Source organism: Carex rostrata, chromosome 10 (assembly GCF_964058835.1).
Source record: "Carex rostrata chromosome 10, lpCarRost1.2, whole genome shotgun sequence".
NCBI classification, from domain to species: domain Eukaryota; kingdom Viridiplantae; phylum Streptophyta; class Magnoliopsida; order Poales; family Cyperaceae; genus Carex; species Carex rostrata.
In genome coordinates this window covers 5,466,798-5,491,433 of record NC_135927.1, presented here as the reverse complement: position 1 = coordinate 5,491,433, position 24,636 = coordinate 5,466,798, and the positions used below count along the sequence as shown (strand labels likewise).

General features: G+C 35.7%; 2 protein-coding genes and 1 long non-coding RNA gene across 3 annotated transcripts; all 3 read right to left on the bottom strand.

Annotated features, from left to right (window-relative positions):
* Positions 1–801: 801 nt before the first annotated feature.
* LOC144560507 (receptor-like protein 18) lies at positions 802–2,448 on the bottom strand. Its single transcript, XM_078309728.1, has 2 exons — positions 941–2,448; positions 802–872 (listed from the first exon to the last, which is right to left on the bottom strand). Exons 1-2 carry the CDS (start codon positions 2,443–2,445, stop codon positions 848–850), a joined length of 1,530 nt encoding a protein of 509 aa, XP_078165854.1. The 5' UTR covers positions 2,446–2,448; the 3' UTR covers positions 802–847.
* A 7,485-nt stretch (positions 2,449–9,933) lies between these two features.
* Positions 9,934–11,983, bottom strand: LOC144560510 (uncharacterized). Its single transcript, XR_013513415.1, has 2 exons — positions 11,743–11,983; positions 9,934–10,203 (listed from the first exon to the last, which is right to left on the bottom strand). It is a non-coding gene; the product is annotated as an uncharacterized LOC144560510 (long non-coding RNA).
* Positions 11,984–22,267: 10,284 nt separating this feature from the next.
* LOC144560922 (PKS-NRPS hybrid synthetase cheA-like) lies at positions 22,268–23,497 on the bottom strand. Its single transcript, XM_078310138.1, has 2 exons — positions 23,417–23,497; positions 22,268–23,328 (listed from the first exon to the last, which is right to left on the bottom strand). Exons 1-2 carry the CDS (start codon positions 23,417–23,419, stop codon positions 22,363–22,365), a joined length of 969 nt encoding a protein of 322 aa, XP_078166264.1. The 5' UTR covers positions 23,420–23,497; the 3' UTR covers positions 22,268–22,362.
* Between the last annotated feature and the right edge of the window lie 1,139 nt (positions 23,498–24,636).

Here is a 24,636-nt window from a genome sequence, read left to right as displayed (position 1 = left end):
CCAAACCGTTTCCATTATCTGCAACGAATTTATTTGACATTTATATCCACTCATCAATATATGGGACCATATATAAGTCCATACCACCATCCAAAGGATGCTCCAGTGGCCCACTTTTAGAATCATGTGTCAAACCGTATCCAGTCCGATCCGTCAAGCATAGCACCGTTTAGAATACAGCAGCGTCTCTCATTTTGTTAATGTTAATAAAAAATAATTGGAACATGCTTAAGGAATACGAGTGATTCATGAATTATATTCAGTTTAAGATCATAGATTATTTATTTATTCAGAAAAAACTTGGAACAAATCATCTATAGATTATTTCTAGTTTAAACATAAAATTCATATTAGAAGTTTACATATCACCGCTATATTTAAATATAGGAAGCTGATAATTATACCACAAACAAAATACCCGCGCGCGTCCTCCAACCTTCTAGAATGTCAGCGACAAATAGAGCAGGTTTTACTTTATACAGTGCAATAACAATACGAATCTTTCTTTATTGTATATAATTTCGCTGCATAAAGCGAAAAATGCTCTGTTCAAAAAGTTAAGAAAAGCAGCGCCAAATGCAACGAAACAATTTTATAATTTAAATATATAAACGAAAGCATTTAATCAACTACGTTCATGTGTTTAACTTTCATTGTAAATGAGTTAAATTTTATTTTTTAAAATAAAAACGAATCCCCAAATTCGTCCTCGAGCACAAAATGTTGACAACTCTAAATTTGTAACAAATCCCCAAACCCGTCCCCGAGCACATATTAAAAAAAAATTATCACATAAACAATACAAATTTATACCCATTTATTATTACAAAGATCTTACATATATCCATCAGCGAAAATGCCAAATGTCAAACCTATCTATAATGATAATGTACCACTTTCTTCCATTCTCCCATGATATCGAAAATGTTGAATGTCAAACCTATCTATAATGCTAATGAACCACTTTCTTCCATTCTCCCATGATATCGTAGCCCAAATTACAAAGACAAATCCCACACCTAACTCCAGGCCGATAGAAACAGAGAGCCCAATTATATCAGTAGAAGACTTTGAAGGCAAACCTTTATTAAACCCATGATTTGAAGGAGGTGCTGAACATTGCAATGATAAAGGACCACCACACAATTCTGAATTACCCAAGTAAGAAGTATTTGAAAAGGTTGAGAACTGACGGTCTTCGGGTATTTCTCCAACTAAATTGTTGTATGAGAGATTTAGTGCAGAAAGAAAAGTGAGAGAGGTGAGTTCTTGAGGGATGTGTCCAGAAAGCTGGTTGAAAGAGAGATCCAGTGATTGAAGTTGCTGTAAATTAGCAAATTCTGTTGGAATTGGACCAGTCAGGGCATTAACTGATAGGTTAACCACATCAAGTGACTTGAGTTGCCCGATCTGTTTGGGTATTTCCCCCCAAAATTCATTATTTGACAGATCAATGTAGCTGAATATGCCAAGTGAGAACATCAGATCAAAACTTTGCCCTTTGTATGTGACTGAAGCTACATACGGAATGTAACTTTCATTGATCTCATTATAATATAAGAACCTTGTATTTGTTGTCCCCATCATAGCCTTCAAATTCAAAAAAATATTTTTGGGCGATGTACCACTAAAATGATTTGAAGAAAGGTCCAGAACTGTTAGCATGGGGAAAAATGACTCATTTCCTTCTGTTTTGATTTCCACGTCTGATATTATTCCATAAAACATATTTGATCTTAGAACAAGAACTCTCAAATTTTCAAGATTTCCCAGCCAATAGGGAAATCTCTTCACTATTTTATTTTTTCCCAAGTCTAAGACCTCGAGAGAATTGCAATACATTAGTAAGTTGGGCAAACTTCCATTTATTACATTTTCACTCAGATTAATTGTTTTAACTCCACATGCTTGACTAATATTTGGTGGCAATGGCCCACTTAATTTGTTACTTTTCAGGTCAAGCACTTCCAATTCAGGTACTTCTAGAAGGCATGGTGGAATTGTACCAGTTAAATTGTTATATGAAAGATCAAGTTGTGTTGGCAATGTCACATTACAAATGAAAAGGGGAATCTCTCCTGTGAGACTATTATTTGAGAGGTCTAAGTATTGTATATTTGTTTGGTAACTCAGAAAATTAGGAAACTTTGTGAAATTGCACGATCCCAGCCCTAGATATCCTAGTTGCGGCAATGAGACATAGAATGAGTCATTATGGTTTTTGCCTTCTATAATAGACAACTCGTTGTTTGAGAGATCTAGAGAATCAAGGTACTTATTATGCATGATGAATCTAGAAATTGACAATTGTCCTTGAAGATTGTTGTGGTCAATGTAGATAAATGCCAAAATTGATGAACCATTCAAGAACTCGGGTAGATATCCTGACAATTGGTTATCTGATAGAACAAGGTATTCCAAAGAAGGATGAGTAAAGAAAGACATGGGTATCGTGTTGGAATTTTCTGGAAGAACAAAAACAGAGACAAAGAATTTCTGTTGAAATTCACTACTTCATTACTTCTTTTTCTGCATAACGTGATTACAAGATTTCAGAATTTAAAGTATTACAACATCTAAATTTAGAACCAACTACTCCCACTACAGACAGCTATATTTAGAACCTACTAATCCCAAAATAACGCTGCTATAACTAGCCTATAACCAACCCACTACATGACAAACTAAATATAGAAATTAACTACCCTTTCCTGCACACGTCTAAACAGAGAACGTGGCTGCCTATAATTAACAACCTGGTTACAACTGATTCTTAACAGAAATAGACCTATAACTAAAAACGTAGCTTCTAGAAACTGCAGTTCTTATGCACCTTGCTGACTTGGCTGCTGACTTGGATTACATTCAACATATCGTACCTGTAATCCAAAGTCATCTACATCCATCATTCTTCGACACCAAACAAACTTCTCTCTTGCAAGAGCCTTGGTCATGATATTTGTATTAACATACTCCAATTCGATTTCCTTTTGTTCAGACTTGCCTAGTGATAATGCCTTGGTAAATATGCATGCGTTCTGCTCTTCAGAATTTTTCCGCTTGAGCTTCACTGTTTTTGCTGCGATCAATTCTTCTCTCTTTGCTTGATGCCATTCTTCATTTTCTGCTGCTTCTTCATTGGTTGCTGTGTCTACAACAAATAATGCTTGTGTTGTTTCGTACAATTCCTGCACAGATTTCATCTTTCTTACAGGTGTTTCTGGAACAATGTGACGCCTGCTGTACACTCTTATTGTTGGTGTATTTGGGTCAGGGTTTCGGCTTCTGTCAGGACTGTCTGGTGATAAATCAGCATCAGAACTGCTGCTGTTCAGATCTGAACTTCGTGAGTTGCTTGGCTGTTGAAGTATTTCATCTTCCACATCATCTAAATCTGCAAATTCAACAATCTCCACTCCTTGCTTTTCTTCATTCCATTTCCAATTTGAATTTTCTTCAAACATTACATTTCTGCTCACCATGACTTTACCACTTTCTGGACTATATAGCCGATACCCTTTTGATTGTGTACAATACCCGATGAAAATACATTTTTCAGATTTTTCATCAAGTTTGGTTCTCTTTTGTGGATTGACAAATGCATAGGCTATACATCCAAATACTCTTAGATGACTTACCCCTGGTTTCCTCTCAAACCATGCCTCAAATGGAGTTTTATTCATCACGGCTTTTGTTGGTGAAATGTTCAGCACATACACCGCAGTTGCAACTGCCTCAGCCCAGAATTTGTTTGGTAATCCTTTTGCTTTCAACATGCTTCTTGCTAATTCTACCACAGTTCTATTCTTTCTCTCAGCAACCCCATTTTGCTCAGGTGTATTGGGTGTGGTTAGCTCACGGTGTATCCCTTCATTTTCACAGAAATTAATGAATTCTTTTGAGAGGAACTCACCACCTCGGTCCGTTCTTAACACCTTCAACTTCTTTTCAGATTGCTTCTCTACAAAAGCTTTAAACACCTTGAAACTTTTGAATGCCTCTCCTTTGCTTTGTAGGAAATACACCCAACTCATCCTACTATAATCATCTGTGAAAAGTAGAAAATATTTGCTGCCTCCAAGAGATTCGGTTTGCATTGGACCACACAAATCTGCATGAACTAATTCAAGTACTTGTGTTGCTCTCTTGGCTTGGCCTTTTGGGAATGGAAACTTGGCTTGTTTACCGAATATACACCCTTCACAAACACCTATTTGGTTGATTTCGGGTAGGCCATAAACCATTTGTTTTTGGTTCAACAATTTCAGACCATTGATATTCAAATGACCATATCTAAGATGCCATAACTCGGATTGGTTCAAATCTTTTGCAACCATTGTTCTTTCCTTTACATTTGAAACCTCCAAGGGAAACAATTTATTGGTTTCCATGTTCACTTCTACGAATACCTGGTTTTTGGATTTTATTACACAAGTTTTTCCTTCAAACACAATTGAATAACCACAATCCATCAACTGCCCGACACTCAGCAGATTTTGAGTCAAGTCCGGAATGTAATACACATTATGCAAGAATTTCATACCATTTTCTTTGGTGTGCACTGCAACTGTGCCCTTGCCTTCTACTTGAATTAGCTTGTCATCACCGAGTTTAATTTTCAACTTGCATGTTTCATCCAAGTCTTCAAACAACTGCTTGAATCCGGACATGTGATTTGAACACCCGCTATCGAGAAACCAGCTGCTGCTTGCATCAACTTTGTCAACCACGCTGCTGGCCATGAAGAGAGTTGGTTGAGCATCCTCCTCTTCTGTATAATTTGCTTGACTCCCTTCTCTTTGCTTCTTCTTGTAGCAATCAGCCTGCACATGGCCAATTCTGTGACAATAGTGGCATTCAACGCCTTGCTTACCTTGTCCGTCTTCCCTCTTCTTCTTGTAGCAATCTGCCTTGACATGACCAAACTTGTGGCAATAGTAGCACTCGATATCCATCTTTGTTGTTTGTTGATGTTGACGGTTGTCTCCACTGCTCGTGCCTCTTCCACAACCTCTACCGCTGCGACCTCTTCCTCTACTTGAGTTGCCTCTGGTGAGGAACGCCTTAGAATCGTCCTTCTCTTCAGATCTGAGAAGTCGTACTTCATGGACTTGCAGCGAACCCATCAACTCGTCGAAAGAGTATGTGGACAGGTCCTTGGACTCTTCGATTGCTGCCACGACATGGTCGAATTTTGAGGTAAGGCTGCGGAGCACCTTCATAACCACGATCTTTTCAGCAAGATCTTCGCCACAACTCTTGATTTGGTTGACGGTGGATGTGACTCTTGTGAGAAATGCTTGAACAGATTCGCCTTGATTCATGTTCAGCGTCTCAAACTCTCTTCTCAAGCCTTGTAGTTTTATCTCGCAGACTTTCGAACTTCCCTGGAATGCAGTTTTCAGGGTTGTCCATGCCTCCTTTGCTGATGCCGCTACTGCGATTTTTATGAACACCGTGTCAACAACGGCTTGTTGAATGAAGAACAACGCCTTCGCATCTCGCTTTGCTGTTTCTGCTGGTGTGGGATCTGCGGTCGGTGCTCCCGTCTCCACCAATTCCCATAGACCTTGCGACTTGAGCAAAGTTCGTATCTTGATGCTCCAGAACTCGTAGTTGTCTCCCTTGAACAGCGGAATCGACGGATTCGAAATGCTCATGTTCTCTGCCATGGTCGGATCTGTCCTGATCTCTAACCTTCGGCTCTGATACCAATTTGTTGGAATTTTCTGGAAGAACAAAAACAGAGACAAAGAATTTCTGTTGAAATTCACTACTTCATTACTTCTTTTTCTGCATAACGTGATTACAAGATTTCAGAATTTAAAGTATTACAACATCTAAATTTAGAACCAACTACTCCCACTACAGACAGCTATATTTAGAACCTACTAATCCCAAAATAACGCTGCTATAACTAGCCTATAACCAACCCACTACATGACAAACTAAATATAGAAATTAACTACCCTTTCCTGCACACGTCTAAACAGAGAACGTGGCTGCCTATAATTAACAACCTGGTTACAACTGATTCTTAACAGAAATAGACCTATAACTAAAAACGTAGCTTCTAGAAACTGCAGTTCTTATGCACCTTGCTGACTTGGCTGCTGACTTGGATTACATTCAACATATCGTACCTGTCAATCTATTTGACTCTAAGTTGAAATCTTCGAGTCTTGTAAGGTTTGTTATTGAAGGTGCAATTTCTTTATAGAAGTTACAGTTGAAAAGACGCAATACCAATAAGTATTGGAGATTTCCTATTGAATCTGGTAATGGACCTGTGAAATTTGTATATTGAAGAGACAAATATTGCAAAGCACTTTGCTTCTTGAATACTGGCAGTTGACCTGACAACATTGAGTTGTATGATAAATCAAGTTCTGTTAGATTTGTAAGGTGGAATATTCTATCCGGCAAATTTCCACTTAATCCACACTTTTTCATGTATAGCTGCTCAATTGTTGGACCTATTTGAAAAATTGCATTGCCCAACTCAGATCCATTGAGTGAAATGTCAACCTTATCCAAGCGAAGAACTTGGAGATTGGTGAGGTTTCTGAGTAAGGTGTGTAGGCCTATGCCATGAAGATACAAGCTATTATCGGATAAGTCAAGTGAGATAAGGTTTGTGAGGGCAGAAATACTGGTTGAAACTTGACCGGCAAAGGAACAACCGGATAAGTCGAGATGGGTTAAATTAGCAAGTCGTTCAAACCCGGTTTGTGGAAGGGTAATATTATAGAAATAGTTGTCAGAAAGGCTGAGGTACCTAAGAGAGCTGAGATTGAATAAAGTCGGATTGATTTCACCCGAGATGGACCAGTCAGTAAGGTTGAGCTCAGTCACCATACCGGTTTGCTCATCGCATGTGATGCCATCCCATATGCAACAGTCGGTACTTGCATTCCATGAATGGAGTTCATTGGTGTGGAAACCTTGCTTGAGTTGAATCAAGGCATGACGTTGGTCGGAAAGGCATTGTGCATGTGTTAGAGTGATGGTTTTGATAGAGAAGGAGAAGAGGAAAAGTGATAAGGAAAGAAGTACAACAAGTGGCATTGCAGTGGAGAAAGTGTAAGCAAGACAATTTTGAGCGGTGCTTGAATGAAAAATGTTGTGTATCCATATATATAAGATTATGCACAAGGATTTAAGAAGATATAAAAAAAAAAAACTAAGAACGCGCAAAATTAATTGAACAGAGGAAAGACTTGACTTAACGGACACAACAGAGGAGATAGAATAGTATCCAGTAAGAGGGTGCAAATGGAACACGCGCGACTGACTTGTTGAGAAGCAAGTTGTCTCAAGTTACAAAAAGAGCAAAATTAATGAAACAACATTAATCAATTAGGCGGATTGTGTATTGAATGCTCATATGACTTAACTATCCGACAATTATCCTTTTCGTATCCGTATTCGTAAATTATTCGCTCCAAATCTATATCCGTTTAAGAAAAATTTGGCTTTAAATATTGACATCCGTTTATATCTGTATTCGTATTCATATCTGTTCATTGAAAGGTGGATACAAATTTGGTATTAGCATTATCCACTCTGAATTCGATATGTTTTCACCCGTAAGAGATACGCAACTCCAAATCATATTTCTAATTACTTGTTAGTTTTATGTGAAAAGAATACATAATAACAATTAGTTGTTGATTATAGCCTCAAATATCGCTTAATCTAATTATTATTTATTATCTTGAAAAATTTAACAGTCTTTGAACCAATTGCTCAAAAGTGGATGGTGTGGAAATATTTCCATTGTAACTCTTTGAAACAAAAAAAATAATGAATTCTGAAAATATTTAACACTTTATCTCAAAAATAACATTGAAATTTTCAATTTTTTTTTCATATTTATTTAATTAGCAGGGTTCAATGTCCTATCCTGCTTTCATTATAAGAATATTATGAATTGTGAAATATTTAAAAATTTATTTTCTAAATAAAATTTGGTTATATATATGACTGGCTTAATGGCCTTGTTTATTGACCCATTGCATCCTCATTATTTTAGTTATCCCACACAAAATCTCAAATGCATATTTTCAAAACCTCCGTCCATCATAATCCAATCACGTGGTTATAGAGGCATAGGAATAGGGACAAGTATCATCTCCATTATTGTAAAAAATTTCCTTTACTTTACTGTTTGAGATTAATTCCCAGTCGCTTTGGCAATATTATTGGGCTTTGCGATTCGTGCCAAGTTAAAAAGAATGATCCAGATCCAATAATTGTAAAAAAATTCCTATTACGATTACGAGGTGAATCTGAATTCTAGGAATAGGATGTCCCTTTCCATCTACCACTAATTTTGGGTGGCTATGTTGTCAATGCACATTTTCACATAAAAGGGCAATTTCTTGTATATACCCCTTAAAAACTTCAAAATTATTTATTTTTCTATCTAAAATTCATATATCATTTATCCTTCTAAATTTTTCTATCTAAATTTAACAACTAAGTTCTCAACTGCCGTAATTTTTAAAAATACCATACTTCAAAAAATAATAAACCAAAAGACCACAATTTCTGAAAAATTCAAATTTTGATATGGCCGCATCACCTAGATGCAGCCACTCCTTTTTTCGTTCAGATTGAACTGCCGCACGAGAAGTAAAGAAAAAAAGGTGGCCGCATCCCCCTAGATGCGGCCCCCAGAAATGTAGCCGCATCTAGGGGATGCGGCCGTGTCAAAATTTGAATTTTCCAGAAAACGTGGTTGTTTGATTTGTCTTTTTTGAAGGTATGGTATATATTTAAAAATTTCGGTCTCAACTGTTCGTATATTGAATTTTCAAGTATATATTATATTCTAGTTTAGCTATTAATATGATTTTAATTATCCAAAATTTTAAGTTTGTACTTAATTAATCAAAGTTAAAAATTCAGGTTATAAAAGGATCATTAATAAACACCTCATATTGCTACTCAAAAACTCTACAGCAACAACTGTGAAAATTATTTTATACTGAAAATTATAACAAGATTTGTGCAAAATCAACTCCCAAGTCAAGTCCTTAATTCCCTGCCTCTGCTTCCTAAAGTCTGAATTGATTGGTCTCGGTACAGAAAATAGCTCCAACTTGGTTACTTTTTCCAACAATAATGGATTAATAACAAAATTCTGGTCAAACTTGGTTACTTTTTGCTTTTGTTTGTTTCAACATTCAATAAAGTTAGTCTAAGATTTTCATATTTCTTTAGTGCTTTTCCTAACTTGTGATGTGGGGATTCCGCCAGCACTAAATTTAATTTTAAACAGACCTTGTAAATACAAAAAACCCTCAAGCCTAATTCATCAGCAACTTGCAACAGTAAATGTACAAGAAAATTTGTAAAAGAGGATCTGAACTTGCTTTGACCAGTATATGTGCAGTGGGCTCACCGGAGCTACGGCGAAGATCCTAAACTCTTTTAACGCTGAATAATTTAATGGATAATATTACCGACTGCAAGTGATACCCTTTTTCTTCAAAAGAAAAAAAGAAAGAAAGGGAGAATGGAAGATATCATAATAAATTTCATTTACTTCCATGATGATTATTGTTTTTTTTTGAGAAGAAAATTAGGAGTGTAGCTCCTATATTCCATTAACAAGAGACACTTCCATGATGATTGTTACAAAGCATTCTCTCCTATTAATATGATTTTTTGTATTAACCGTTTTTCTATTAAAAATAATATAAAATCTACCTAAATTACTTCTAGCGAAGTTATGTGAATCAATTTGATATTGTTTTGTTCTTCTCCATTCTGCCCCTGTCTAGTTTAGTGTTTTGTCTCTTTTTTTCTGCCTTTATCTCAATTACGGGAGAGTGTCACATGTAGTTCAGCCTAATCTCCAATACTCTAGCACCAGCATGACCATGACCCACCAAACCGTTTCCGTTTCCGTTTCCGTTTCCAAGTATCTGTAATCACTGTGTACTAATACAAGCCGAAATAAAATTGATACAATATGTAAAATATAGTAATGTTGTCTCTCAACTTTCTTTAAACTAGGTAATAACATAATACATCATCTTTTATCGTTGCTATATATTAGTTTTCAGAAATCTCCATAATTCTTTCACCAGCACTTCTAGCAGCACCCAGACACGCTTTCTTTGACTAGGTAATCACTTTTTCGACAGCAGATTTTACCACAGCAACCATGGGGGTGATCAGAACTTCCTGGCCCTGAATTTGCGCAAAAGTTGAGAACATACGAATGACTATGGAGTTATACTAAACAACGTATAAAGAAACAAGGAGGTTATTCATGTACAAATTAATAAAGCAACAGTTAAACATTCTATAATTGTTGATTAAATTGTAAAAAATTAAAAAAAAAAAAAAAATTTAAATATATAGGTAGAAAATCACTGCTCAGTGCTCACTATATATATGTGTAGGGATAAAATTGGAGTTGTCAAACATTTCCTTGGGCTTTTATTTAATGTGGGGGCCTAGTCTTGGTTGGTTAGTCACACTGTTACATGTACATATTAAATTCACAAGTACATGACAAATGTGTGGATATATTAGTAAATTCATGAATCATGAATAAAAACAAAAGAGATCTGGAAATAAGGAGTTGACTTTTTCCGGAGGTTTGGGTACTTAGCTTTTTAATGTTTCCTTCAATCATGGAAATTAAAGCAATATATAATTCATTCTCTGCAATTATCTCAATTTTAGCTCCATTCAATATTAATTAATTTACTCAGTTAAAATTGTGGGCTTTTATGTGTGAATACTTTTGGGTTGCAAATCAGATTTAACATTTGTAGGAAGAAACAAATTAGACTTCACATATACTTTCTTACCTGCCACACAATCTATTGTCACGAATTGATCATTCAAGTTTGATTTGTCTCTTTACAACCACTAAGATTTTTATTTGTCTCAATCTAGTCACTCTATAACTTTTCCATCCAAAATATTAACATAATATGCTAGTTCTGTCAAAAATACTAACCGAATATGCTCATTATGTCCAAAATTAAATATATATATATATATTTGGAGGGTTCAAATGCCTCCATTTTTTGTGCCTCCATCATGCCTCCATTTTTAAATACTTTAATAACTCAAAATTTAAATCTTGAAATTCAAAATAAAACCGTTGGATATGAACTATATCATTTTATCTATGCACATGTAAAAAATTATGGCATTTCAACTTTGTTTTGATTGTCATCTTGAGCTTGTAAAAATGTATACAAATGTGGATAATTTCTAGACGTTGATTTTTCAACTTATTGATTCATATAAAAGCAAAATCAAAATGTGATAATTTTTTATGGGCACATAGAGAAAATAACATAGATTACATCTAACGGTTTTATTTTGACGTTTAAGTTTTAAAGTTTGAGTTATTTAAGTTTTTAAAAATGGAGGCATGATGGAGGCACAAAAATGGAGGCATTTGAACCCTCCTCTATATATATATATATATTTCGTCCAAAATACTAATGGAAAAGTTATATTCTATCAATTTTTTGAATGAAAAAAGTTATATGGTAACTTGATTGGGACAAATTAAAAATTTAGTGGCTATAAAGGGATAAATCAAATTTGAGTAACCAATTTGTGAGAAAGGAAAAAGTTTAGTGAACTCCAGTGAAATTTACCCGAATATATATTAGGAAAAAGTGTTAATTTTATGCTATACTGAATAAACAAATATGATTTGAATTGAATTTTAGAAAGTGCCGACTAGAAGAGAGAAATTACCTCCTTTGAGCAGTCTACGGCTCGGAACGTAAGCGGAGACGCCAATAGAAGCAGTTTGCATGGCCATAACGCTAAGAAGCAAACAGAGGATCATGAATTCACTCCTCATTTTGCTTCCCAAAAACTCTATACTCTATTGGTAATAGCAGCAGTAGCAGTGTCCCTTTATTTCTTCCTTTATCACGAATTGTAAAATTCCAGTCTAAGGTACAACGCAAAGTAGAAGGCAAATGCCTTAGTCTTATTTGGGTGCTTTGCTGAATTACTGACCTCCACTATCAACTTAATTTGAATTTGGAGTGGAGCTGTCTATTCCCTTGGACCATGTTCTATCTCTTTTTTAATTTGTTACCTTTTTCTACACGGAATGACTAATAACAGTATGAATTCATGTCACCTAAGGTCACTCAAATTTTGTGTTTGAACACAGACCATCCGATCTACATTGGCACGTGTATTAAAGGGACTCTGTGCATTCTATCTAGGATCATATTGATCCAGGTTCTGATCAGACGTTCTGAATTTAAACTAAAAAATTTAGATACTTTATGGATGCCAACTCTAAGAAGATTCCATTCAAAATAGAACGCAAATGCCTTAGTCTTACTTGGGTGCATTTCTGAATTACTGACCTCCACTATCAAGTTAATTTTAATTTTGAGTGGAGCTGTATTTTCATTGTAGAATTTCAACACCCATAAATGAAGATTCCCTTGGACCATGTTCTATCTCTTTTTTTAAGTTGTTACCTTTTTGTTTGCTTTTGTTTCAAAATTGAAGAAAACTAATCTAATATGTTAATATTTCTTTAGTGTTTTTCCTAACTTGTGACTTGTTATGTGGGGATTTCGTCAGCACTTAATTTTAGCGTACCCCATAAATAGCAAAAATCCTGAGACCAACTCATCCGTAACTTGCAACAGGAAATGGACGCGGAAGTTTCTAATAGAGAATCAGAATTTGATTTGAGCTGTATATGTGCGGTTGGCTTACTGGACCTAGATACAACCTAAGACAGGCTGGACAGCCCATGACCATGACCCACAAACTCTTTCAACACTGAATAATTTAATTGGTTATATAGAAGTTGGCTAATATCAAATCGATTGTTCATGAGGTCCTGTACAACTAAATCATTTTTTAAAGTTCAAAAAGTCGATCTAAATTGTTAGATATGAATACTATATTAAAATGTGCTTGGAGACCAAATTTTATTTTTTTTTGAATTTTTTTACTATTTTACTAAGCTACTTTGAAAATCGTTAATCCAACGGTGGCTTAACAAAACAGTAAAACCAAAAGCCATCGTTGGATCAGTGATTTTCAAACTGGCTTAATAAATAGTAAAAAAATTCAAAAAAATTGTAAAATTTGGTCTCCAAGCACATTTTAATATAGATATCACATCTAATAGTTTGGATCGACTTTTTGAACTTTAAAAATTAAAAAACAACTTAGTTACATGGCACCTCAAGAAGAATCGATTTGATATTAGCCAACCTCAATATATACTTAGTCATATTAAATAGCATAATGGGCTGTCATAACCTTTCTTTGACAACATATATTTACTATTTATTAAGATGGGTACAAAATTCAATGGTCTGAATTTGACTAGTTTTTGTACCCATCTTAATAAATAGTAAAAAGAATCTAAAAAATGTAAAATTTGGTCTGGAAACACATTTTATTGTGGAAACCATATCTAACAGTTTGAATTGACGATTTGAACTTTAAAAATGTAGAAAATGGGCGCAGCATCTCTTACAAGTAGCTAGATTCCCTCCACACAGTACCTGGGGGTCAATGGATTCCAGAAATCGGAGATCCTCCAAAATTTGAGAACATATGAATGAATATAGGGTTATATTAAACGGCGTCAATAAACCAACAGTCATACTAACTCGACCATATTAGGGCGCATTTTTTTCATCTAAATAACTGGAACACCATTATTTTTTTTTCCCTTAATCTTATAATTTCCTTTCTCTTTCCCTTAATCTTAATCCAAATAGACATGGTTTATATATAACACTTTCACTTTGCATGGCCATAGCCTCAGTAGTAAACAGAGGATCATGAATTCACTCGTCATATTGCTCCCAAAAATTACCTGTAACAGTGTCCCTTGATTTCTTCCATCTTCATCATTTTATACTGGAATTAAATTATAAAATGACACATGCAAATCAACTCAGAAGTCAACTCTAGCCCTGCCTCTGCTTTCAACTCTAAATAGACTTGACTTCATTTGTACCAGTACAGAACAGTAGCTCTAACCATGGTTCAGAAAATCGGAATCGGAATCGGAATCGGATTTTTGACCGCCTAGTTAAAATCGGATAAATCAGCCGGAATCGGAAAATCGGATCGGTAAATCGGTTTTTTTTGGCAGAAGCCTTGTTTTGTAGCCAAAAAATAGGAAAAAATTGATAAAATTTTTTTATAAAAAAACTATGTTAATTAAGATAATATTACACTCATATAATCCACTAATTATTTAATGTATTACAAACATTACAAATATAACATATTTTTTTTGCCAGAAGCTATGTCATTACAGTGAAAGAATGAGGGCCTTTCACTAAAAAAAAGATATATACATATTAAGTTCTGAATAAGAAAAACATCAAGGGCCTATTTAAAAAAGTGCCAAATATTAGCAATTCTTCGGTGTTCATCTTCTCCTCCTGCACGACTTGGTGTTCTTCTCCCCCTTCTCACCACGGTGGCAAAAATCAACGCCTTTCGAAAAATCAAGTCTTCGGTGCACGGTGTTCTTCTCCTCCTGCACGACTTCGGTGTTCTTCTCCGGTTCTCCCCCTTCTCACCACGGTGGCAAAAATCAGCGCCTTCTCAGTTCTCCATGGTTCGAAAAATCAAGCTCAAATGGCGCGTCTTCAGTGTCTTCTCCCCCTTTCGGGCTACCTTCTCCTCCTGCGCGCCTTCTCCCCCTTTCGGGCTGCCTTCTTCTTCTCTGAATCGACACAGAGGTGGATTCAAATGGCGCGATTTTCTCTGAATCGGCACAAAGGTTAGTCAAATTGAAATTTTTTTGCTTTAAATCGTTTGAATCGGTTCAAATCGGTGTAAATCGGACAAAAAATCGGAAAATCGGCCAATTTTTTCACTGTTCATCCGCTTTTTTTGAAAAGAATCGCACCAACTTGAGAATCGGGCAAAAATCGGGTCGGTCCAGTCCGATTCCGAGTTGAATCGGCCGATTTGAATCGGAATCGGCCGATTTTACGAACTATGGCTCTAACATGGTTAACTTTTCTACACGATAACAAAATATTTGTAATTATACTGCTTTAAGCAGTATATGTGCAGTTGCTTTACTGGACCGACGACCAACGATGAATGATGGTATCAATGATAAAAGAGGGTCCGTGCCAAAGGAAGGCCGCATGGCCCACTAAACCATATATCCAAATAAAAGGTTATATTGATATCGAAACTCTGTCACAGAAACTGAATTAGAAACTGCCACATCAGATTAGAAGCTCTCATAATATCAGGAATGTAGATGCTTTTAGTCATATTAAATACCATAATGGGTTGTCATAACCTTTCATTGAAATGAGAATAAATTCATTTACTTCTACGATGATGATTAATTGTTACGTAGCATTGTCACCTATTTATAAGATTTTGTGAATTTACAACTTTATATTAAAAAGAACACAAAATCTAGGTAGATTTACTTCCAGCGAAGTTCAGTGTATCAATTTGATATTGTTTTGTTCTTCTCCATTTCGCCCTTGTCCAGTTTAGTCTTTCTTATCAATTTATTCAGTCTTTACTTCAAGTTCAGTGTATTAGTTTGATATTTATTTTTTCAGCAAAAACTTGGAACAAATCATCCAGAGATTATTTTCAGTTTAATCATAAAATTCATATTATAAGTTTACATATCACCTCTATATTTAAATATATAAAAATGCATCATTATTCACTACATAATTAGTTAATTAAAGCATTTTAATACATTCATTAAATGGATGATTAATTTGAACACAATATATCCAAATAATTTGTAGTAAAAGTACTAGTACTGCCGATATATATCATCTATAATCACACCTGTGTCTTAATTAATACAAACCGAAATAAATATGTAAAATGTACTAATGTTGCTATTAGTTTCCATAAATCTTCATAATTCTTTGACAAGCATCAATAGCAGCACCCTTTACGACAACATCTCTCGCTGCAGCACTGGCCGGTATGGGTTCGATTTGGCGCTGAATATATGTGCAAAATTAGTTGAGAGCATATGAATGAATATGGAGTTATACTAAACAACGTATAAAGAAACAACGAGGGTATTCAAGTACAAATTAATAAAGCAACAGATAATTATACTATACTAGAGGATCTTTCAAAGTTCACCAAGTTTCTTCGTGAACTCAACTATAAAATCTATCAGATTGATTTCACATGATGAATTCAAACCGTTAAAACCCTTATACCTTATGATCGAGTGATGTGTTTACTTACAAAAACTTTCAAATTAGTTTAGTATATAAAGTCAAGCAGTCAAAATTAGAAGGTTCAAAATTATTTTAATGCATTTATTTTTTGAACGCGTTTTATCACCACTTGACTCTCTACAAAACTAATCCGAAAATATAAAAAAGTTGTATTTTAAATACATCATTATTTAGATACATCAATCACAAAGGCACAAAGCATATTTTATTGATCAATCGATACATGTTATATATGTACCTTACTGATGAGTGGAGAAATAAATAAACTAAAAAATATAATTTATTTAAGAAAGTATACTAAAAAAAAATTTCTCGATCTCAATGATGCAATTTTCATGCAAAAAAGTAGCACTCCAAATCAAGGAATACCAAATTAAGGGAAAAAAAAAGAGAGAATGACAATAAATACAAAATGAGGTACACCAAATTAAATCTTTTTTTTTTTCTTAATTTGCACCATACTTGTTGGGATGTTAAGAACATACATCTGATAAAAATAAGGGAAAATTTTTTATTTGCCACTCCAAAACTTGGAAATTAGTTATTTGCCACCCTAAAACTTGAAATTAGTTATTTGTGTTGGGTTCTGCGGGGTGCTAACCGGAAACCCTTTTAGGCTTAAGGTGCGGAATGACCGTAGAACAAAAATTTCTACGGCCAACTTAAGCTTAGGATTAAACGGGGTATGTCAGGAAACTTTCCAAGGCGGTCCACCTTCAGTATTCCTTTGGCATCAAAACCCAATTTAATCCTTTTACAGATATACTCCATGATTGATTTCTAAAACTTTAATCTACTTACAAATTAAATAGATTAATATAACATATTTATACCTTGTTTCCAAATCACAGTTGGAATGCAGACCGAGCGAGTAGAGCCTCACCATGGAAGGAATCGACTCGGAGTATCACACGTGTGATACCTCTATCGGTTATCCACCAGGACTAACCAGAGAGCGGTTTATTTCTTCTGCCAGAAATACCATAAATCGCGGAATTCTGCAAAAACACTATTCACGGGAATAAGACGAAAACCCATAAACACGAATTTTCGGTTGCTCAGTTTCATCAATATGCAAAACTGACATACCGCTAAATTCGGTAAAACACTATTCATCGATCCCGTAAATATACTCCACAACAACCCGCAAGATTATACGTCAACTACGTATAACTTTCTTTTCTCAACCGAAACACTATTTGGAAGAGAAACCGAGAAAGAGAGAAAATACCGATTCGTTTCTGCACGAAAAGATACATGTGAATGTGCATATATATATATATTTCTCTCTACCCCTCCACCCCTATTTATAGTGTTTAGATTCGGTTGCAAAAGACCAAAATGCCCTCCAAGTTCGGCCTATTTACAAGATATGCCATTGACACCTCATCCTTTTATATGTGAAATGACCAAAATACCCCTTCCACACCCTTCCACATTCTTCTCCATGCTTCTACACATGCAAGGTGGCATAGGTGTGAAATGACCATTTTGCCCTTGTGGATAGGATTGATGACATGTCATCTGGATAGGATCAATGACGTGTCATGCGGATAAGGTCGAATCTGAAAAGACCCGAATGCCCTCGGCCCGAACACAAATAATATTCGTATAATTATTCTGAACAATTATATATATATTTTTCTTTCGGTTATTTGTTTCGGTGTCGATGACGTGTCATCTGGATAGGATCGATGACATGTCATGCGGATAAGGACGAATCTGAAAAGATCCGAATGCCCTCGGCCCGAACACAAATAATATTCGTATAATTATTCTTAATAATTATATATATTTTTCTTGCGGTTGTTGTTTCGGTAATTTATACAATGTGTCCTGCACATTTATAAATTAACCGGTTAACTTTTATACAACGTGTCATACACGTTTATAAATTAACCAATGTTTTTGCTTGTTATTTTTACATAACATTTATAATTTAATTATAACATGTATAATTAATTATAACCATCTTATCATTGATCATAACCAATTTATAATCAATCAAAATAAGATTCTCCGATTAACTCCTATATGGTGTGACCCAATAGGATCTGTGTTATGTTGGCAAATAGAGTTAAAACCGTTTTAACTTCTATAATCATGGGTGGCGTCTGGCAACACATCATGACCATCCAATTACACAGATGATGCTGTACTGTACAATATCACGATCCAGTAAACAATTTACTTGTGTCTATTCTTCTGTCTCATAGCTATCAGATTAGTTTCAAGGTAGATGTGTGTCATCCTTGCTAACTGAATCTTTTCTTGATCTTGAGCAGATTATCAAATATAATTACTCTTGTAATTATACCGCTAGCAGATAATCTTACTCTATCAAGGGGCCCAGTGATGCTATAGCTCGTATAGAGATACGAGGGACAAATAGTATTCTTGGTAAACTATCACTTCCTCAGCTAAGCTATACATATGGAAAAGCTACCGTTATGACTGCTTTTTACGGACAGCGGTGGATAACAATCACACATACATATTTCTCAGTGGGAACGATAAATACCTCATACTGTAGAACGTGACACTGAATGAAAACATAAATGACACGAACACAATTCTATTTAATGTTTCATTCGGGGTCTGTCAAATACCATGTTTCTAGAACATGTATCTATGTGATTAAAATGACATCTCGTGTCAGGTGGTTTGTAAAACTTAACCATCTTTTAATCCACATACTAACCTTATCGCGGTAATTAGTGTTTCTGCTAATTACCTTGGTCAGTGACCTTTTAAGAGTATATATTATCTATATTATGGAGTTTCACAATTTCAGTCATGAACTCGAAATGATCCATAAATTCAATAATACTCAAGGCAACAAAATGATATTAATCATCCAATTCATGAACAAAGCTTTATGATAAATTATCGTATTATTGACTTCTAGATTAATACACTAACAATTTGCCACCCCAAACTCATTAAATTAAGCTAATTGCCACCTTTATACACTAAATTCAGATTTCTGATTTAAAATATTCTGAAAATTAGTGTATAAAAACTGTATTTTAGTATTTCCAATGTTACCCTTCAATTTCAATTGAATAGATCTAATTTTGATCCGAAGCTAAACAGATCCCTTATTCGCCTCTATTCTTCTTCAACAATCGAACGGACCCCTTCTTCTCCAAAAGTCTTCGCCTCTCTTCTACTTTGATCGGAAGATAAACAGATCCCCCACCTTTTCGATCAGAAGCTAAACTAGTGAGAACTGCTCTCGGCGCCCACGGAGCTAGCAAGAATCGCTCCTCTCCATCGACAGCAAGAGCCCCTTCACCTTCCGCCGAGCCAATCCGCTACTGTAGAGTGTATGAATCTCAACTTTAATTTAGAATTCGTTTTTGCTTCCTCTTTTTCTTGTGAAATTGTCTGACGGAATACTTTCCTTCCCTTTTTCTGTTGTTTTATAATTGTTGTTCGTGTGTATGATGAAACTCTACATGATTGCAATTTAGCATGGAATGTTAATTTCTATAAACTTGAGCAATGTTCATATAAATTTCATATTAATTTTGACATTAGATCTAATTTTTTCTTGGTAGATATGGGGGAAAACACCTTGGAGTTTTAGCCCGTGATCAGCTTTTAGGGTCATTTACTGTAAGATTATCTATCTCTTCCTAAAATTATTAATTTACTGTTGTCCTTAAATTTAGTCTTAGTTATTACTTAATAATGGAAATTGGGAAGTGATATGTTAAAAATCAGCTTTGTTTGACAACCATGTTACCTGATAAAGGGAAACGGCACTATGGTTCAAGCATACAGCTGTCCCTGGGTACCTTGTGGACATCTCAGAATTTTGGTAGGATATTAGGGACATTTTAGACATTTATTTTCTGGTTTGAACTTGTTACTGTTTCCTGTATTGGTCATTATGTCAGACATTTATTTACTGTTTCCTATCCCTTCCATCGAGCCATCTTCCACCATGCATCGCCATCGGCCACTTGTGGAGAATAGCGCAACCTCCTCGAATATCTCCATGACTTCTGTTCAGCCAAGTCGCTCCTCTTTGTTGCCAATGGTGCCGTGCCCCAACTGTGGCCATAAATTGAATAAGCTGCTGAGTTTAACTCCATCGAATCCAAACAAAGTGTTTTACAAGTGCCCAAAAAATACTCCGGTATGTGTTCTTTTTCTGCTATTGTTTTCTAGGTTACGGTACCAAATTGGTACCATTTATGCATATAAATTTGGTCCAAAGCATCAAATGTACATTTGAGTCCATGCTACATTCTGGTTGTGAATTTGGGATGATAATTTTTGTGAATTTGTGATGATAATTTCTGTGTTTGAGGTTGAATGTAATAGGGTAGAATTAGGGTAGCTTTACTTCTAGACAATTGTGATGTAATGATGGTATTTGACTGTTTGGGTATGGTACCAGTGTCCATTGTGCTTGGTTTGATGTGTTCAATTTATCTTTTTTTTTTTTCTTATGGTTGACATATATACATAATTGCAGTGGACTAGTAGTTGCAACTTCTTCATGTGGGAGGACGAGTACGAGGAATATCTTCGCGAATTAGGAATTGTGACACAGCGGAGTGTTGTCGAGCATGTGGTATCGGACGTTCGTAGAAATGAAGCTCGATATGATGTGGAGATGGGAGAATGGAAGAATCACAACTCTCGCCTTATTAAATTAGTGGAGAAGATTAAATTTCTTATTGCTTTAAATGTCTTTGTGATGACTGTTATCTTAATTGTAACGATATGCAAGTAGTGTTGATATTTGGATGCTAGATTTTTAGTAATGATGATGATCTTTAGGGTTAGGTTATAATTTAGGGTTATGTTTTAATTTGTAAGAATGATGATATCTTGAGATTATGGAGCCCTGTTGTAGTGTAAAATATAGGTAATAGAAGTTTTGCTTAGCATCGTTTTCTCTGTAAAAGATAGGTAATGAATTTTAATTACTAAACTCTAATGTGTAAAGTTAGAAATGAACAAGAATAGTGTAAATCATACTATATCCTATCCTGAAACAGAACAAGAAGTAAAACATCAAACGAAAGAATGTTACCAGTAGGTTAAATCAAGCTAAAGAATGGATTAAATCAAACTAAAGAATGGATTAAATCAAGATAAAGAATGAAATAAACAAGAATAGTGTAAATCATCTACCATACAGCTGCAAGGCAAAAATTCACACAAGGCAGAGGCAAAATTAACGATAGCATTGTAACAATAGCATTCTAATAATAATAATAACATTCAAGGTTATAAAATCAAGGTTATAATCAAGGCAGAGGCAAAAATAACAAAAGCATTCTAACAATAGCAGTCTAACAATAATAATAACATTCATCAAACAATAACAACATTATCAAAATAACAAATAGAAACACAACAATAGCACTCTCAACCCTAGTTCAGCCTACTCTTGGTGTTTCTAAGTCTTCCTTGTTCTCTTCCTGCACACAAGAAAATACAATTTATTATTCACTTGAAAATTAGAATGGCAAAATAATAACAAAAGACCAAAAACAATGCAATAATACCTCTTGTTGGTGCTTGGACCAAAAACAAGAAAGTATCACCGGGAAGTGGAGCTTTGCATGTTCTTTCTTGGTGACCATACTGCTTGCATCTCTTGCATTGATGTTGTTTTTTGGACTTGTTCTCAAGACAACTACGGATTCTTTCTTTTCTAGGCCTACCGGGCGGTCTCTTAGTCTTAGGTGGATAAACCTTGAACCCCGGATCATGCTTGATCCAAAGTGATTTGTCGGTCATGGGTCTGATCACACCGGCATATGCGACTCTGAATCTGTGAAGCGAATAGTAGTCGTGCACATAATTCTCAAAACAGGCTCCCCTAAGTGATCAAATAAATGCAATGGCATGAATGCATGGTTGTCCACTAATTTGCCACTCTCTACATGTGCACTCTTGTCTATCCAACTCCACCGCATGCCTCCAAGCACGGCCATCAGAGCCCATTCCACTCACTTCTGCACACTTATCCCCCACCTCTACTTATGCTCACCTTCCCAACATTCCTACTTTTTGCATTCAATTGCTTGATCACGTTTGGAAGGATCACACCTTGGAGTTTGGCACCAACACTCCTTCTTTTGTCAAATGTCAAATGTCACCATTGATCAACGAGATCAACAATATGCAAATCTTTCAAGTCTTTTATCCAACTATTGAAGCTCTCTGATATGTTATTATTGACATACTCACACTTTGATTGCTCCGAAAACTTACTTCTACACCATAGTTGCTTGTGATTCTTCTCGAGATATGTAATAGCCTCGGGTGATACTTTCTTAATCTCGCTCAAATGGTATTGGCACTTTTCTGTGGTGTATGCCATCGCTGCAGGCCACATGTGACTAGTAAAGACATCACCATGGTACCTTTTTTGAAAGTTCTCCATCATATGCCTCATGCATTCCCTATGCTCAGAATCAGGAAATACTCTTGCAATAGTAGCTGCTAGTCCCTTGCATGCATCTGAAGAGATAGCCAACCCTGGTGGAGTTCCTATTGCATTCCTCAATTGACTCATAAACCACGTCCAATTATCCGTTGTTTCTGTATCAAAAACTCCATATGCAACTGGAAATAACCAATTATGCCCATCAATACCGGCAGCAGCCGCTAGTTGTCCCTTCCACTTGCCCGTCAAATGGGTCGAATCAATCCCTAAATACGGTCTACAACCATTTACAAAGCCGTCTAGGCAAGGTTTCAGTGCCACAAAGATCTTGCTAAATAACACCTTGTTGCCATCACTTTTGCAATCTATCTCAACAATGCTACCGGGACATCTGCTCTCCAACTCCGCCTTAAAATTGTACAGCAATTGGAAGCTCTCCTCCCACGACCCATGGATCTGATCAAGAGCAACTTGCCTTCCCGACCAAGCTTTGTTATATGTCACCTTGACATGGAACTCATCCTCTAACTTGTCCTTTATTTCCTTTGCTCCAGACGAGGGATGCTTTCGTAACCAATCTCCAACTCTGTCGGAAACCCAATACTTAGAAGCCATCTTTCCATCAACCATGGTAGTGGATGGGCATGTATGTTCAGCTGGTAATAACTTCACCTGTAGTTACAAAAATTCGAAATTATCATTAAATAGTACATTTCATATTTGAATTACAAATAAATATACCTGAATTTGGCAAGCATACCATAAATGTTTTGTTATCTTGGAGTATGGAAGCACGAATTCTCCAAGGACAACTAGGATGTTTGCATTCTCCAATAAACCTTTTCTTGTCCGACTTCACTGTATGTACTTCAAACTCATTTTTAATGGCAAAATGCCGTAATGCCTTCCTAAAGGCATCGACATCAGGAAATAACGCATTAACTCAATTTTGGGATTTTCATGATCAAACGCAATGATAGGCGCATTATTATCAACATCATCTATCGTTGGCTCCTCATACACATTATCCGCCTCCGGATCAATGTGTGCCTCCTCAATATCAAGACCCACATCAACATCAGAACTATACATACCCTCCTCATTGAATCCAACATATTCGTCAGGGTTGTCAAATTGCTCAAGTTGCCCTGACATGTTACATCCTTGGGAACTCCCAATTTGACTCTGACTACCAAATGCAATGGTTGGTGTTGGTTGGGATGGAGTGCATGGATAGGTAGAATTGGTACCACTACACTTTGAACTTCCATCCGAATCACAAACTACAACAAAAAGTGGGATTTTTCTTTCATTTTTGTACATCCTAAACAACTCTGGAATTTGTGACTCAGACACTACTTCTACTTCTCTGCCCTCATTTTTGTCGAACATCCATATTTTTGGTGTTTGACAACTCCCCCAACATAGCTCGTCGAACAAGTCACTCCTCAACTCACACAAAGAGAATCTATCGGAATCAACGACCCATTTTAATGTCTTTCCCTTTACATAATCCTTGTCACCATCATCTTTCTTTCTGCGGAATGCTTCAATCTTAACCTCGATCCTAAACGCAGTTTCAGGGTCATACCTATATGAAATTGTAGAATTAATGTTAGTTGACGCACTACTCTTTCACTTACTTCATGCAACAACTATTTAAATTGAAATAAAAATCTTACCCACTAGGAATCCATGACTTGTCCATCAATATTCACACCTCCAAACCCGTTCCTAAAGCATCAAAAAGGGATCAGCAGATTTATAAGAGGGATGAGAATGAATAGATAGTTGAGAGCCTCTTTCTCTTTGTCAGAACAATCTCGTGCCCTGAGTGAAGGTATTGCTGTGACAATTAAAATTTATAATCTGATCAGAGTTAATTCACCAAAAACATGTTGAATTTTCTTTAAGAATCTAGGTTGAAAACACAAAGATGTGGAAAAAATACTCTTCATGAAATTTACGATCCAGAACTGT

Bases quoted from the DNA above. Each gene is read 5' to 3' on its own strand.
- LOC144560507 (XM_078309728.1), bottom strand. From the start codon at position 2,445: ATGTCTTTCTTTACTCATCCTTCTTTGGAATACCTTGTTCTATCAGAT. The intron at 873-940 runs GTTTGACATTCA...CATTATAGATAG, and splicing joins TTCATTAGCATTATAGATAG to GTTTGACATTTGGCATTTTC.